This window comes from Hippocampus bargibanti, linkage group LG06 (assembly GCF_051943395.1).
Source record: "Hippocampus bargibanti isolate YZ-2025 linkage group LG06, ASM5194339v1, whole genome shotgun sequence".
NCBI classification, from domain to species: Eukaryota; Metazoa; Chordata; class Actinopteri; order Syngnathiformes; family Syngnathidae; genus Hippocampus; species Hippocampus bargibanti.
The window spans coordinates 24,312,778-24,324,188 of NC_142739.1; the positions used below are offsets into that span (position 1 = coordinate 24,312,778).

At 40.4% G+C, this 11,411-nt stretch overlaps 2 protein-coding genes across 3 annotated transcripts; one reads left to right on the forward strand and one right to left on the reverse strand.

The window, feature by feature from the left end:
• Window positions 1–290: 290 nt before the first annotated feature.
• Window positions 291–5,848, reverse strand: scnm1 (sodium channel modifier 1). 2 transcript variants are annotated; one of them, XM_088997994.1, is made up of 9 exons: window positions 5,549–5,827; window positions 5,297–5,367; window positions 5,117–5,205; window positions 4,865–4,959; window positions 3,724–3,827; window positions 3,551–3,648; window positions 2,253–2,373; window positions 2,077–2,189; window positions 291–694 (listed from the first exon to the last, which is right to left on the reverse strand). In XM_088997994.1, coding segments are annotated over exons 1-9 (744 nt in total). In that variant the 5' UTR covers window positions 5,600–5,827; the 3' UTR covers window positions 291–692. The 2 variants fall into 2 exon arrangements, with proteins under 2 accessions (XP_088854120.1, XP_088854119.1); XM_088997993.1 differs by lacking the exon at window positions 291–694 and having other exon boundaries at window positions 2,069–2,189; window positions 5,549–5,848.
• Window positions 5,849–5,897: 49 nt separating this feature from the next.
• On the forward strand, window positions 5,898–11,097 carry lysmd1 (LysM, putative peptidoglycan-binding, domain containing 1). The gene is made up of 3 exons (XM_088997995.1): window positions 5,898–6,772; window positions 7,900–8,198; window positions 10,435–11,097. The coding sequence occupies exons 1-3, from the start codon at window positions 6,590–6,592 to the stop codon at window positions 10,586–10,588; spliced, it is 636 nt and encodes a 211-aa protein (XP_088854121.1). The 5' UTR covers window positions 5,898–6,589; the 3' UTR covers window positions 10,589–11,097.
• Window positions 11,098–11,411: the final 314 nt, after the last annotated feature.

Sequence of the window (11,411 nt, forward strand, 5' to 3'; positions counted from 1 at the left end):
TGCGTTCATAGAAATACAGTAAAGTCTCGTTATATCGATATTCAAGGGAGTCCGAAAAAATACCGATATAACCGGACTATCGATATATCCGATCCTGCGGCATGTAAATTTTCTCCTTGCGTTCATAGAAATACAGTAAAGTCTCGTTATATCGATATTCAAGGGAGTCCGAAAAAATATCGATATAACCGGGACTATCGATATATCCGACCCTGTTTGCATGTAATTTTCCCCGTGCGTGCATAGAAATAGTATCGATATAACCGGGACTATCGATATATCCGATATCGATATAACGAGACTTTACTGTAGTATCGTAATAAGCAGTACTATCGATATAACGAGACTTTACTGTACTTATAATAAATAGCTTGGCAGAGGGCTCAAGACATTGGGCGTCAGCCATGAATGGCTGCGACCCCTACCGGCAGTAAAAGACAGTGTTCCTGTGTTCATGCCTTGTGTGTTCCAGTGTCCGACTGAACATCTCTGCCAATTCCACAAGTTTGTTTTTCCAACAGGAAGGCGCTGGACAAGGAGGTTTGTGAAATTTGAGTTTTGTAAACCACTCGTAATGACTAACGGATTCCTGTAGATGGTAGAGTTGCATCACTCGAGATCATGCTGGGCACAGTTGAAGATCACAGTTGAAGATCTGCTGCTTCTGACAACTGGACGTATTGAATGACTCCTCCTGGATGCAAGATGCATTCGACACATTAGCGGCATTGAGAGGTGAGGTTTACAAGCCCCCCCCCCCCCACCTCTGGACTTAGCTTCCCCGCAAGCTACTTTACTAAGCGCGATGCTAACTGGCGGAATCAGGCCCCAAATTAGCACCCCATCACTCATCCACTGCAGGTTTACATTTAAAGGACAACCGACGCCTCCGGACAAGTTGTGTCCATAATTTGGAAAATCGCTTCAAATGACTTCGATTGAGCATATTTTATAAAGATTCCACCGCATATGGCTAGATTTTTCGTTTTAAGACTCGCACTGAATATTCAGGAAGTCTTGTTTTCGAGTTGATGACGATGCCTGACGTGACGTCACGTCGGGAACGCACGCCCCTGACCGAGAAAGTGACACACAATGCATTGTGGGTACTTTGTTTGGTCTGAAAACCTCGTGTTGATCTGTGTTGATGGCGAAACTAGAAGGAAAAAACATAAATAATGTGATGTGAATCACTGTTTGTTGCACCAAGACTACTATTTGATACTAGTTGACACAAATTCCCAGCAGACAACCGGCTTGGGTGCCATCTTGTTTTTTTCCGGACGCTACATTGGAGTCCTGACGGCTCGAATTGATACGCAAGTACTTCTTTAATCGATTGCAAACATGTATGCTTTCCTCTTCAGAACTATTTAAATGATATTCATAACTGGATGAGTAACAAGAAAGCATCTTTTCCGAATCTGAAGCCATTGTTTTGATTCTAGAGCAAGGCAAGACGTCCTGGCGTGACATCACGAACAAGGGGGCGGGACCTTCTGAAACTCGCCATTTCCGGGGTCATTTTGACGTAGTTTTGGGACACTAACTCATTTTTATTGGTGTTTTTGCATTTGACAAAAAATATCAGCCTGCGTGTTTTGAGTATTTTAGATGCTATAAAACAGGGGTGTCAAAGTCATTTTTTGCCGCGGGCCACATTGTAGTTATGGTTTCTTCTCAAGGGCCGTTGTGAATTTGGGGAACCCATTAGAATGTTTAAATCCCTTCAAATATTACATATAGAGCACGCAGCAAATTAATGAATAACTCGTTTTCAAATCTGAACTCAAGAATAATGACTTTTATTGTGGTTGACATCCAAAAATATGACATTTTGGCTCAGATTTTAGCAATCATCATGGAATTTAACAAGTTTGATTTGCTTTCGCGGGCCGAAAAAAATGATGTGGCAGGCCGGATTTGGCCCGCGGGCCTTTACTTTGACACCTGTTCTATAAAACGTTTTTCTGATGTCAGTTAAGAAACAAAAAAATGTTGTCGGTTGTCCTTTAAGCGTCATATGTCATTTTAGCTATCCAGGAAGTAAAGTGAGGGAACCTCATAGCTATTCACAGGGGTCTCCTGATAGCTCGCTTGCGAGCGAAGGAGGCTCATCCTCATCGGAATCAAATTCCACGTCCTCGTCTTTCACCCAGCGGCCGCTAGTGTCCTGCAGCCATCCGTCACTACGGGTGAGATGATGCATTTAGCGTCCACGTGTGTGTGAAAAAAAACAGGACAAAGTGTACCTTTTCAGTTTGAGATATTGCTCCAGCTCGCGTCTCCTCTGCGCTGACATGGGCTCAGATGGCGGGGTCTCAAACGGGGGAGGCCCTCCTGGGGTGTTTGATGACTGTGATCGCTCGCTGTCTGGATAGAAACAAAATCAGAGGGTTTAACAAACTGCGATTTCTGGAACATTTGGCAGTTCTTCTGATTGGATGAGCCTTGATTAGCCTCGCAGTGGAGAAATTGACATTGCTAAACAGCAAAGTGATGAAAGGAAAGGAAGAAGTAGAAAAACAAAATACAGGAGCTGCTATAAAGGCAGCCACTCTCGCGGCGCCATCTTGAAGTCAAAACAAAAAAAATAAACAAAATAACAAATAATGTGACAACACAAAAGACACACAGTCATTCAATTTTAAGCAGTTTCTGCACCCTGTTTGTTGCATGAAGCAGTCTTAGATGAAAGAGGAGATGGACGATCAAAGCATTCTTTTCACCAGTGGATCAGGGATGTCATAGTGAAATGTGCACATCTGCTACAAGCTAAATAATAATAATAAGAATAATAGTACATTTCATTTACAAGCGCCTTTCAAAACTCTTAAGGTCACTATACAGTCGCAGGAAAAGTTTTTCTGTGGGTGAGTAGCGGCAGCCACTCACGCCAGCGTTCACTCGACCCGGAAGTAACTTGAATAGATGGAAAGCTAGCTAGCTAACTAATATGGTGGACCCCAAAAAATGCAGGCAGACAAGAGGGATGAGATGTGTGTATTTGACACATCATATTAAATAAAGTCATCAGGAACAACATCTTAAACAACAAAGTCATCAGAACAGAAAGGTCCAAAGTAGCAAACAAAACCATGAGTCAAATATGACACCATGAAACAAACCTGACAGGGTGAAACAAATGACTCGACACTAAATGGTCCATTGACGAAGAACTGTCTCACATCTCCTATCCCACTGTGAGACTGTGAGACTAATAAAGGCATATCCAATATCCAATATCCAATCCGCTTCAATTCCAAGCCGCAACAGTCCCACGTATCATCATTTGCTGCCCGGTCACAGTTTTACCTTCAAGTGTGTTTGATCGAGGTGCAAAATACAAAGCGGAACTGCTTTTACGGATGAACTCAAATCTCTCATTATTGTACTCAATATTTTGTTTTTCTACTTCTTTCATTCCTTTCATCTTGCTTTCATAACTTTGCTGCTGTGAAACATACATTTTTCCACTGCGGGACGAATAAAGGCAAATGCAATCCAATACAAAACAAATCCAAATCAATATCAATAGAATCAATATCACCTGATATGCTCAGAACGTCAGATGACTCTGCAGCTACACAAGGTGACGCCACGTGATCAAGTGGACTTCGGCTGTTTCCTTGGCCTTTCGCGGTTTTTCTGCCTCAAACAAAAACAAGTTTATTTCTCTTATGAGCTTTTGTGAGATGGAATGAAACGTGAATTTCGGCATGCCTGGTTCTTTGATGGCAACTGTTATATGGGGCCGTCCTCAGTAAAGCGTGATGAGTTAGCTTCCTCGTTTGGGCCAATAAAGGAGCTGTTGAATTGGATCCTCCCTTCAAAAAAATACAACAAAAGTCGTTTTGAATGTCTATGGATGAAATTTGCTCGATAAATATAGCTGTCTTTGCCTTACATACAAGTAGTTTAAAACTACTTCTGTTAAAAAGGCAGGGACAGCGGTATGTACAGTGATAGCTTGGCTTACGAACTCAATTGGTTTCCAGACAGTGTGTAAGGCAAAAAGTGTGTATCCCAAAAATGTATTTTCCATAGGAAACCATTAAAATGAGAATAATTCGTTCCCAGGTCCCCATAAAACACAATTTTATACTTTCTAGTTTTCTAAGCCTTAAAACTACAAACTACAAAACTACAAAATATACCTTATTTTATGTATAATCAATGTTCTATAGCATTATAATTGAAGAAATAAACTGTACTGTATAATAAAGTCATTTTATTTACCTTTGTGATGGTCATTGATGGCTTGATGGAATGGAGTGGCCGGTTTCATCAGCATTAAACACTTGATGAGGAACGTAACCTTCTTTCACCACCTTAGGGAATGATCCCTTGTAGGTGCTTTCTCTGTGATAATTTTATGTAGTTCCTCATCAATTGTGTTCTGTTTAGCTGGGTTGATAGCTTTTTGCATCAAGTGTACAGATGGCTTGTGCGGGTTGTTTGTGGAACCTGATTGATGGGATTATTTTAACTTTGCAGTCTACACTCTGCCTTTGAACTATCAAAGTTGAAACTCTCTCACTGTCGTCTGCCTGTCTCTTTAATGTTTAAACCACCCTCCTCACTGCTGCGTTCTTGACTAATCACGTGGCTTTAACCGAAGACTGGGGGCGGGGAATAGAGGACAAAAACAGTCGGCTGCCATTTTGTTGTTAGAAGAACGGGCTCGTTCGCGAACGACATATCACTCATTGTGGCAGCGCCGTGTGTATCCTGAAAAAAAGTTTGTATGCCAAGGTAAAATTTTCATAAATTTAACGTTTGTAAACTAAAAAGTTTGTAAGCCAAAGGGTTCGTAAACCGAGTTATCACTGTAAATTGAATCGCTCAAGCAAGGGTCATCCACCTGCTCCTGGTCTTCAGCTTCGATTAAGTTTTCTTGTTTCCTCTTTGTTATTTCGTGCTTCAGCTGGGACTTCCTCCCATAGAATGCCTGTAACCCTAAACATATCCACAAATGATCTAGATTTAAATAGCACTCCAAAAACATTACATTAACGTATTGTATTTTGGAATTTTTCATTGACTGTCAGGCTTATTAATTGCATTTTGGGTAACGATATGGAGGGTCACCAGTCAGTCAGTACATTTGACTCACCTTCTAGATGCTTTTTCCCTTTCCTGTGGACTGTCAGCATGTCGACGGTGTCAAACACAGGACGGTAGTTGCATACAAGACAAGTGTACCTAAAAAAACGACTTTATGTTGGTGATTGTTCGATGACATGAGTTGGAACGGCTACAGACAACCACGGCGTGGCCACTGTTTACATTTTACCTTCCATTGCTCAAAAGTGTTGCTTCGTCATCTGGTATAAAGTTTGACAGAAGATCTGCAACGCGACGTTTCTGCAAGCAAATCAAACAACAAAAGTTTCGATGGACAACAAATTGGGAGTACGGTACTGCAGAGTTTATTTCCGTTTGGCTGTAGTTAAATTGGAGCGTTGCGTTTGCTAACAGTTAGCCTACTTCGCGACTGTAATATAATTGCATTGATCACAACACATGCTATAATATTCAGACTCACCTTTAGGATATTGAGCTGACTCTTGTCGTTGCCTTCCCGTTTAAAAGACATGTTTGTATAGCACTACAATATGATGTTGAAACCGTAGTTTAGTGACACATTACAGTAACTTCGCGAGTGTACTGTCGCCTTTAGAAGTCGTGGTAAATTTGGCTTTTCAGGTTTAAAATATTTTAACTTAAGTGGATAGCTTACGAATCGAAAAAAAAAATACAGCTATGCATTCAATTTAGAGTTTTGAGTTTAAAAAGGTTACAACGACATTGTACCGCAGTAATCTTTTACTTTCGGGTCGCCGCAGGGAATCAGTAACCTCCAAAGCCGGGGGAATGGGAAGGCATCATGCAATGTGTATCCACTGACAATAACGTAAATTCTACAAATAGATCCTCCCCAGGATATTATGTTAAGTACGTATTTTCACCACATTTGCTTTTCAAATGGATGCTTCTTAATGTGCAGCGCATCTTAGTAGCAGCATCACTAGCATTTTTACTTACGGTCGAGCCGACAAATTATGAAGCGTTCAAAGTAGGGGTAAATATGATGGTTAGAATTATTTCACGGTGTAACGGTAATTCGCAGTTTTTTTCATATATTTAATCGTTGTATTTTATTGTATTATTACAAAATGTTGATGACAGATTCAATGCCCAGTGTTTTTGAACGCATCACCCCCAATGCATCATGGGAGCTGTCACTCACAAGGCAGCCATGGCAACATATGGCAGCGAGCCGGAGACGGCGGAAAGCTTAACTTTTGTCCTTTTCCACTGGAACCTTTCTCCGTGTTTATCTTTTCTATGATTCTTCTAGAATGTACTATTCTTTGTAATTTGGACTCTAACTTTGCATGGATTGACATTATGGATTTGACGTCGGTCGTTATCTTTGGAGCGCCGATTCAGCAAATGATTTGTTAAAACCAAAACAAAAAAAATAATCTCGTTGGTCATTACGCAATTGCCATGTTCGCGATTCTACGAAATTAGGAAAGTTGACCGGATCCTAGTGATTCCTTTCTTCCTTCCCCTCGCCGTCATGTCCGCGGGCAAAGAGCCCCCGGACGCCGGTGGGAGCGGCTTGCTACGCGGCGGCCGCAGTAGCAGGTCCTACGGCAGCCTGGTCCGATCCAATCTGTCCCCGGTCCGACGAAGACACATCGAACATCCCATCCAGCCCGGCGAAACCCTCCAAGGACTCGCCCTCAAATATGGAGTCACTGTACGTAGTCTCCAACACTTTCTGTCTACAATGTTGAATTCATCCGTATCAATATTTGTCTTTTACTTTGCACCAATGTTAAAAACAAAGATAGATATGTTTGAGAAGGGGCAAGAAGAAAGCAAAATTAAATACAGTGACACATTGGCTTACAAACTTAATTGGTTCCCATAGTGTGTAAGGCGAAAAGTGTGTATCCCCAAAAAATATTTCCTATAGGAAACCATTAAAATAAGAATAATCCGTTCCCAGGTCCCCATAAAACATATTTTTTTACTGTCTTAGTTTCTAAGCCTTAAAATTACACAAAATATACCTTATTTTATGTATAATAAATGTGCTATGGTATTATAATTAAAGAAATAAACTGTACTGTATAATAGTCATTTGATTTACCTTTCTGATGGTCGTTGATGCAATGGAGTGACCGGTTTCATCAGCATTAAACACTTGATGACGAACGTAGCCTTCTTCTTTCACCATCTTGAGGAATGATCTTTGTAGGTGCTTTCTCTGCGATAATTGTATCTAGTTCCTCATCAATTGTGTTCTGTTTATCTGGGTTGATAGCTTTTTGCATCAAGTGTACAGATGGCTTGTGCGGGTTGTTTGTGGAGCCTGATTGATGGGATATTTTAACCTTGCAGTCTACACTCTGCCGTTGAACTATCAAAGTTGAAACTCTCACTGTCATCTGCCTGTCTCTTTAATGTTTAACCCCCCCCCCTCACTGCTGCATTCTTGACCAATCACGTGGCTTTAACCGAAGACTGGTGGTGAGGAATAGATGACAAAAACAGTCGGCTGCCATTTTCTTGTTAGAACGGGCTCGTTCGCGAACGACACGTCACTCATTGTGGCAGCTCCGTGTCTGTCCCGAAAAACAGTTTGTATGCCAAAGTAAAATTTTCATAAATGTAACGTTCGTTAGCCAACGCATTCGTGAACCGAGGCATCAATGTATTTGTGTGGATTTTTACAAAAAAATAACCCATAAAATAATCAACTTGATTTTTTTTCAACATGATATGATGTTAAAAAAAGAATAACGTGTTGACTCGTGCAATTTACCATCAAAATAAATCCAATGATATAATTTTTTTGTACATTCCTATGACGTCTGTCAGCAAATCAAACGAGTCAACCGTCTGTACACCAACGACTCCATCTACCTGAAAAGATCCTTATCCATCCCTGTGCCGTCGCACTCAGAGTCTCACACGGTTGCTACTGACGCTGACAATGAAGAGGAGGATGATGATAATAAAGATGCACCATCGAACAGCCGAGTTTTCCGGACTGGTAAGGTCCCGACGGCGAGCCCTTCCAAAGAATTAACAGCTGCAGATTTCTTCAGCCGATTGGACGGCGTTATCAGCGAGTCCAAGCGGGCGGCTGCTAGGAGATGGCAGGATGCTGAGAAAAGGTACAGTATCTCTGTCTGTCTCTTTGTCTTTTTATCCATACATCTTTTTCCCCAACCGATACCGACACAAGTATTCCTTCTCAAATTGAAGACTCTACAAAAGCAGGATTGTTCAAAACTTCAGTGCTTTAAGCAAATTGTCATGAACTTGACACATTCCTTGGAGAGAGTCATAATATGTAGCAAGCTATCTATTGGCATCTATATCTATTAGCGAGATAGCTAGTTTTCAATCTATTTGAGTTACTTTCGGGTTGAGTGAATGCTGGCGCGTGTGGCTGCCCTTGCTCACCGAATAAATTTGGGAATGGCAGTGAATGAGTTAATTTCTTCAACCTGCATTTTCTGACACGTTTCGGTTTGCGACCAATCGTTGGCACTGTAGGGCCCCGCCTGCAGCTGCTCGAGTGTTGGTCATTTTAATCAGTGACAGTTAAAAGGACTCCCGGCGTGACCATTCAGTGTCGGATCATTGTTTGTTTCACCCTGTCAGGTGTGTTTCATCTTGTCATGTTTTACTAAAGGTTTTGTTTGCTACTTTGGACCTTTCTTTTCTGATGACTTTGTTGTTTGTGATTTTGTTCCTTCTGACTTTTATTTAATACAATTTGTCAAATACACATTGCTGCACCCTCCTGCATGCATTTTTGAGATCCACCACCATTATTTTCTCAGTACAATAACATTCATTGAAATAATTTGTCTTTGGAGTGTCTTCAAATCATGCCTAACCATGATTTTTTTAAAAATCATTGCATTCTTCTTTTTTTTATATTGAACCGAGGATGCCCAAATTTTAAATCACACAACCTACGATTCTGAACTAAGATCTATCTCTCTTTCTGATACCGATGTGTCAACCATTATGGTCTAGCTAACCTCAATTCTTGCCGGGTTGGAATATCACATTTTTTTTTTGCCCTAAATAACAATGGTGGACAGCCTCCATTAGTAATCTCTGCTTTGAAAAATTACATTGGTATCGGCCCGATATCGATATTTGGTATCGGTACTCGCTAATCCGTAGTATCACTTTGTCCAACAACAGTATGAATCGAACTCACTGTATTTGTCAGTCTGCAGCATATATTTGGAGTACAGTAAAGTCTCGTTATATCGATATCGGATATATCGATAGTTCCGGTTATATCGATACTATTTCTATGCACGCACGGAGAAAATTACATGCAAACAGGGTCGGATATATTGATAGTCCCGGTTATATCGATATTTTTTCGGACTCCCTTGAATATCGATATAACGAGACTTTACTGTATTTGTCAGTCGGTTGGTCTAGCTGCCTTTCTACAGGCGGTAAGAGCCCAAAATAACCTATTCAATATAACCATGATACGGATGTGAACTCAAAGGCCAATATTTGATCAATCTATTTCCAGTGTCTGAAACTCATGACAAAAAGTTAGCAGACACCAGTGCAGACAACTCTGAAAAGTTGCTTGCCATAAAGTTGCTTGCCCCATTTTTCACAACTTAAAACACAATAAGACGACTAATCGCAAAAAAAAAAAACATTTGTTGCAAAGTATTAAGAATTTTTTTTAATGAAGGATGTACCTACCACAAATGCTCCCTTGCTTAATTTATCGTAAATATCCCTTGCTGATGATTTTGCTCCAGTTGTCGTTTGTCCAAACACTGTTCATCATGTTGCACAACGCAATGTTTGCGTTGCGTCGTCTGCTACAAGCCATGTGAACTCCTCTTTCCACGATGCTTTTAATAAGAATAATGATACATTACTTTCTAATCGCCTTTCCAAACTCTCAAGGACACTTTACAGTCTCAGGATAATGTAAGTTTACGTTTTGTAGCGTTATAAATGTTGTAAGCTTCTTTTGAATCTTTCTTCTGGGGCTGAGGTTCTGTACATCTACTTTGGAAAATGATATGCAAATGCACGACCTCATAACGCTCGGGAAAGTCCCGAAGCACGAAGCAGGCTTCTGATTGGCTGCCGTGCCGAGTATGTAAAACGAACCAAAATTTCCAAACCGAAGATTTCGAAATCTTCGTTCAAATGTTTGCTTTATTGAATAAAGCAAATGTTTGATCTTTCGATTTTTTTATTTTATTTTTTCCTTGAAGAAGTTGTCGGCCACCCGCGTGGTGACGTTTTGTAAGTTGTACGCCCGACGTAACAGTTGCACGCCCCGGGTGTCCGGGCAGACGTTATTTCAGACACTGCTATTTCCTCTCTTTGTCTTCCCTCTCTCAGGATAGCTGACCTGGAAACGATTTGCTCCAGCAGGTTGACCGAACGTCTGCGCTCACCTCCGAGCAGGGGTCAACGGGCGGCGGCGGTGCCGCCCATCACCACCAAGCTGACAATGAAGCTGAGGGAGCGAGAGGACGACATGTTTGAGTTGTGAAGCGACTACGCTAACGTGGTGTGACTGACACTGAGCTCGGTATGCTTTGAAATACATTTTGAACACTTATTTTATCCCGATCGTGGTGCTATATATGGACTGCGTGTGACATGTCACATGGAGGCAAGTCACATGTAGGCGGTCAGGAGGCGTGTGTGTGTGTGTGTGTATATGTGTGTGTTTGTGTGTGTGTGTGTGTGCGTGTGTGTGTGTGAAGCAGCCTCACAAGCCCAACTTGCAACAACAGGCAATATTGTTCCCAGGTTTATTAACTTATGCACGGAATTTAGCTTCATTCTTACTAGACACTGGAGGTTAGGATGTCATGCTAATTAGCATCATCGTGCTAAGAAGTTTTGTCGAGTTTATTAAACATTTTTAACATGATTTTTTTTTATTGGTGTAACAAATGTGGTCATGCATTTGATTTGATTCATTAAAATATATTTATTTATGCCTGATTTAATCTATTTAGTTTAATTATCAGTACAATTTCTTAAATACAATACCATACATCTTGATTAATGAATAATAATATAATAATAATATAATAATATAATAATTATAATATAATGGTACTTTAATTCCTTTCATAACTTTGCTGCTGTGAAATGTAAATTTCTCCACTGCGAGACTAATAAAGGCAAATCCAATCTATAATATATAATAATAATAATAATAATAATACAATTCATTCATAAACACCTTTCAAAACTCTCAAGGTCACTCTTTTATGTATTAAAAAAAAAATAGAGAAACATTTGGGGGAAAATGATTATTTTTTGTTCATAAATGACTGCGTGCAATTTTTTTAAAAAGATAC

Excerpts from the sequence above, each read along its gene's own strand:
- lysmd1 (XM_088997995.1), top strand. The coding sequence starts at position 6,590 with ATGTCCGCGGGCAAAGAGCCCCCGGACGCCGGTGGGAGCGGCTTGCTA. Across the intron at positions 6,773-7,899 it reads CCCTCAAATATGGAGTCACT|CAAATCAAACGAGTCAACCG; the intron begins GTACGTAGTCTC and ends GACGTCTGTCAG. Across the intron at positions 8,199-10,434 it reads TGGCAGGATGCTGAGAAAAG|GATAGCTGACCTGGAAACGA; the intron begins GTACAGTATCTC and ends TCCCTCTCTCAG.
- scnm1 (XM_088997993.1), bottom strand. The coding sequence starts at position 5,599 with ATGTCTTTTAAACGGGAAGGCAACGACAAGAGTCAGCTCAATATCCTA. Across the intron at positions 5,206-5,296 it reads ACACTTTTGAGCAATGGAAG|GTACACTTGTCTTGTATGCA; the intron begins GTAAAATGTAAA and ends TCGTTTTTTTAG. Across the intron at positions 2,190-2,252 it reads CAATATCTCAAACTGAAAAG|TGACGGATGGCTGCAGGACA; the intron begins GTACACTTTGTC and ends TCTCACCCGTAG.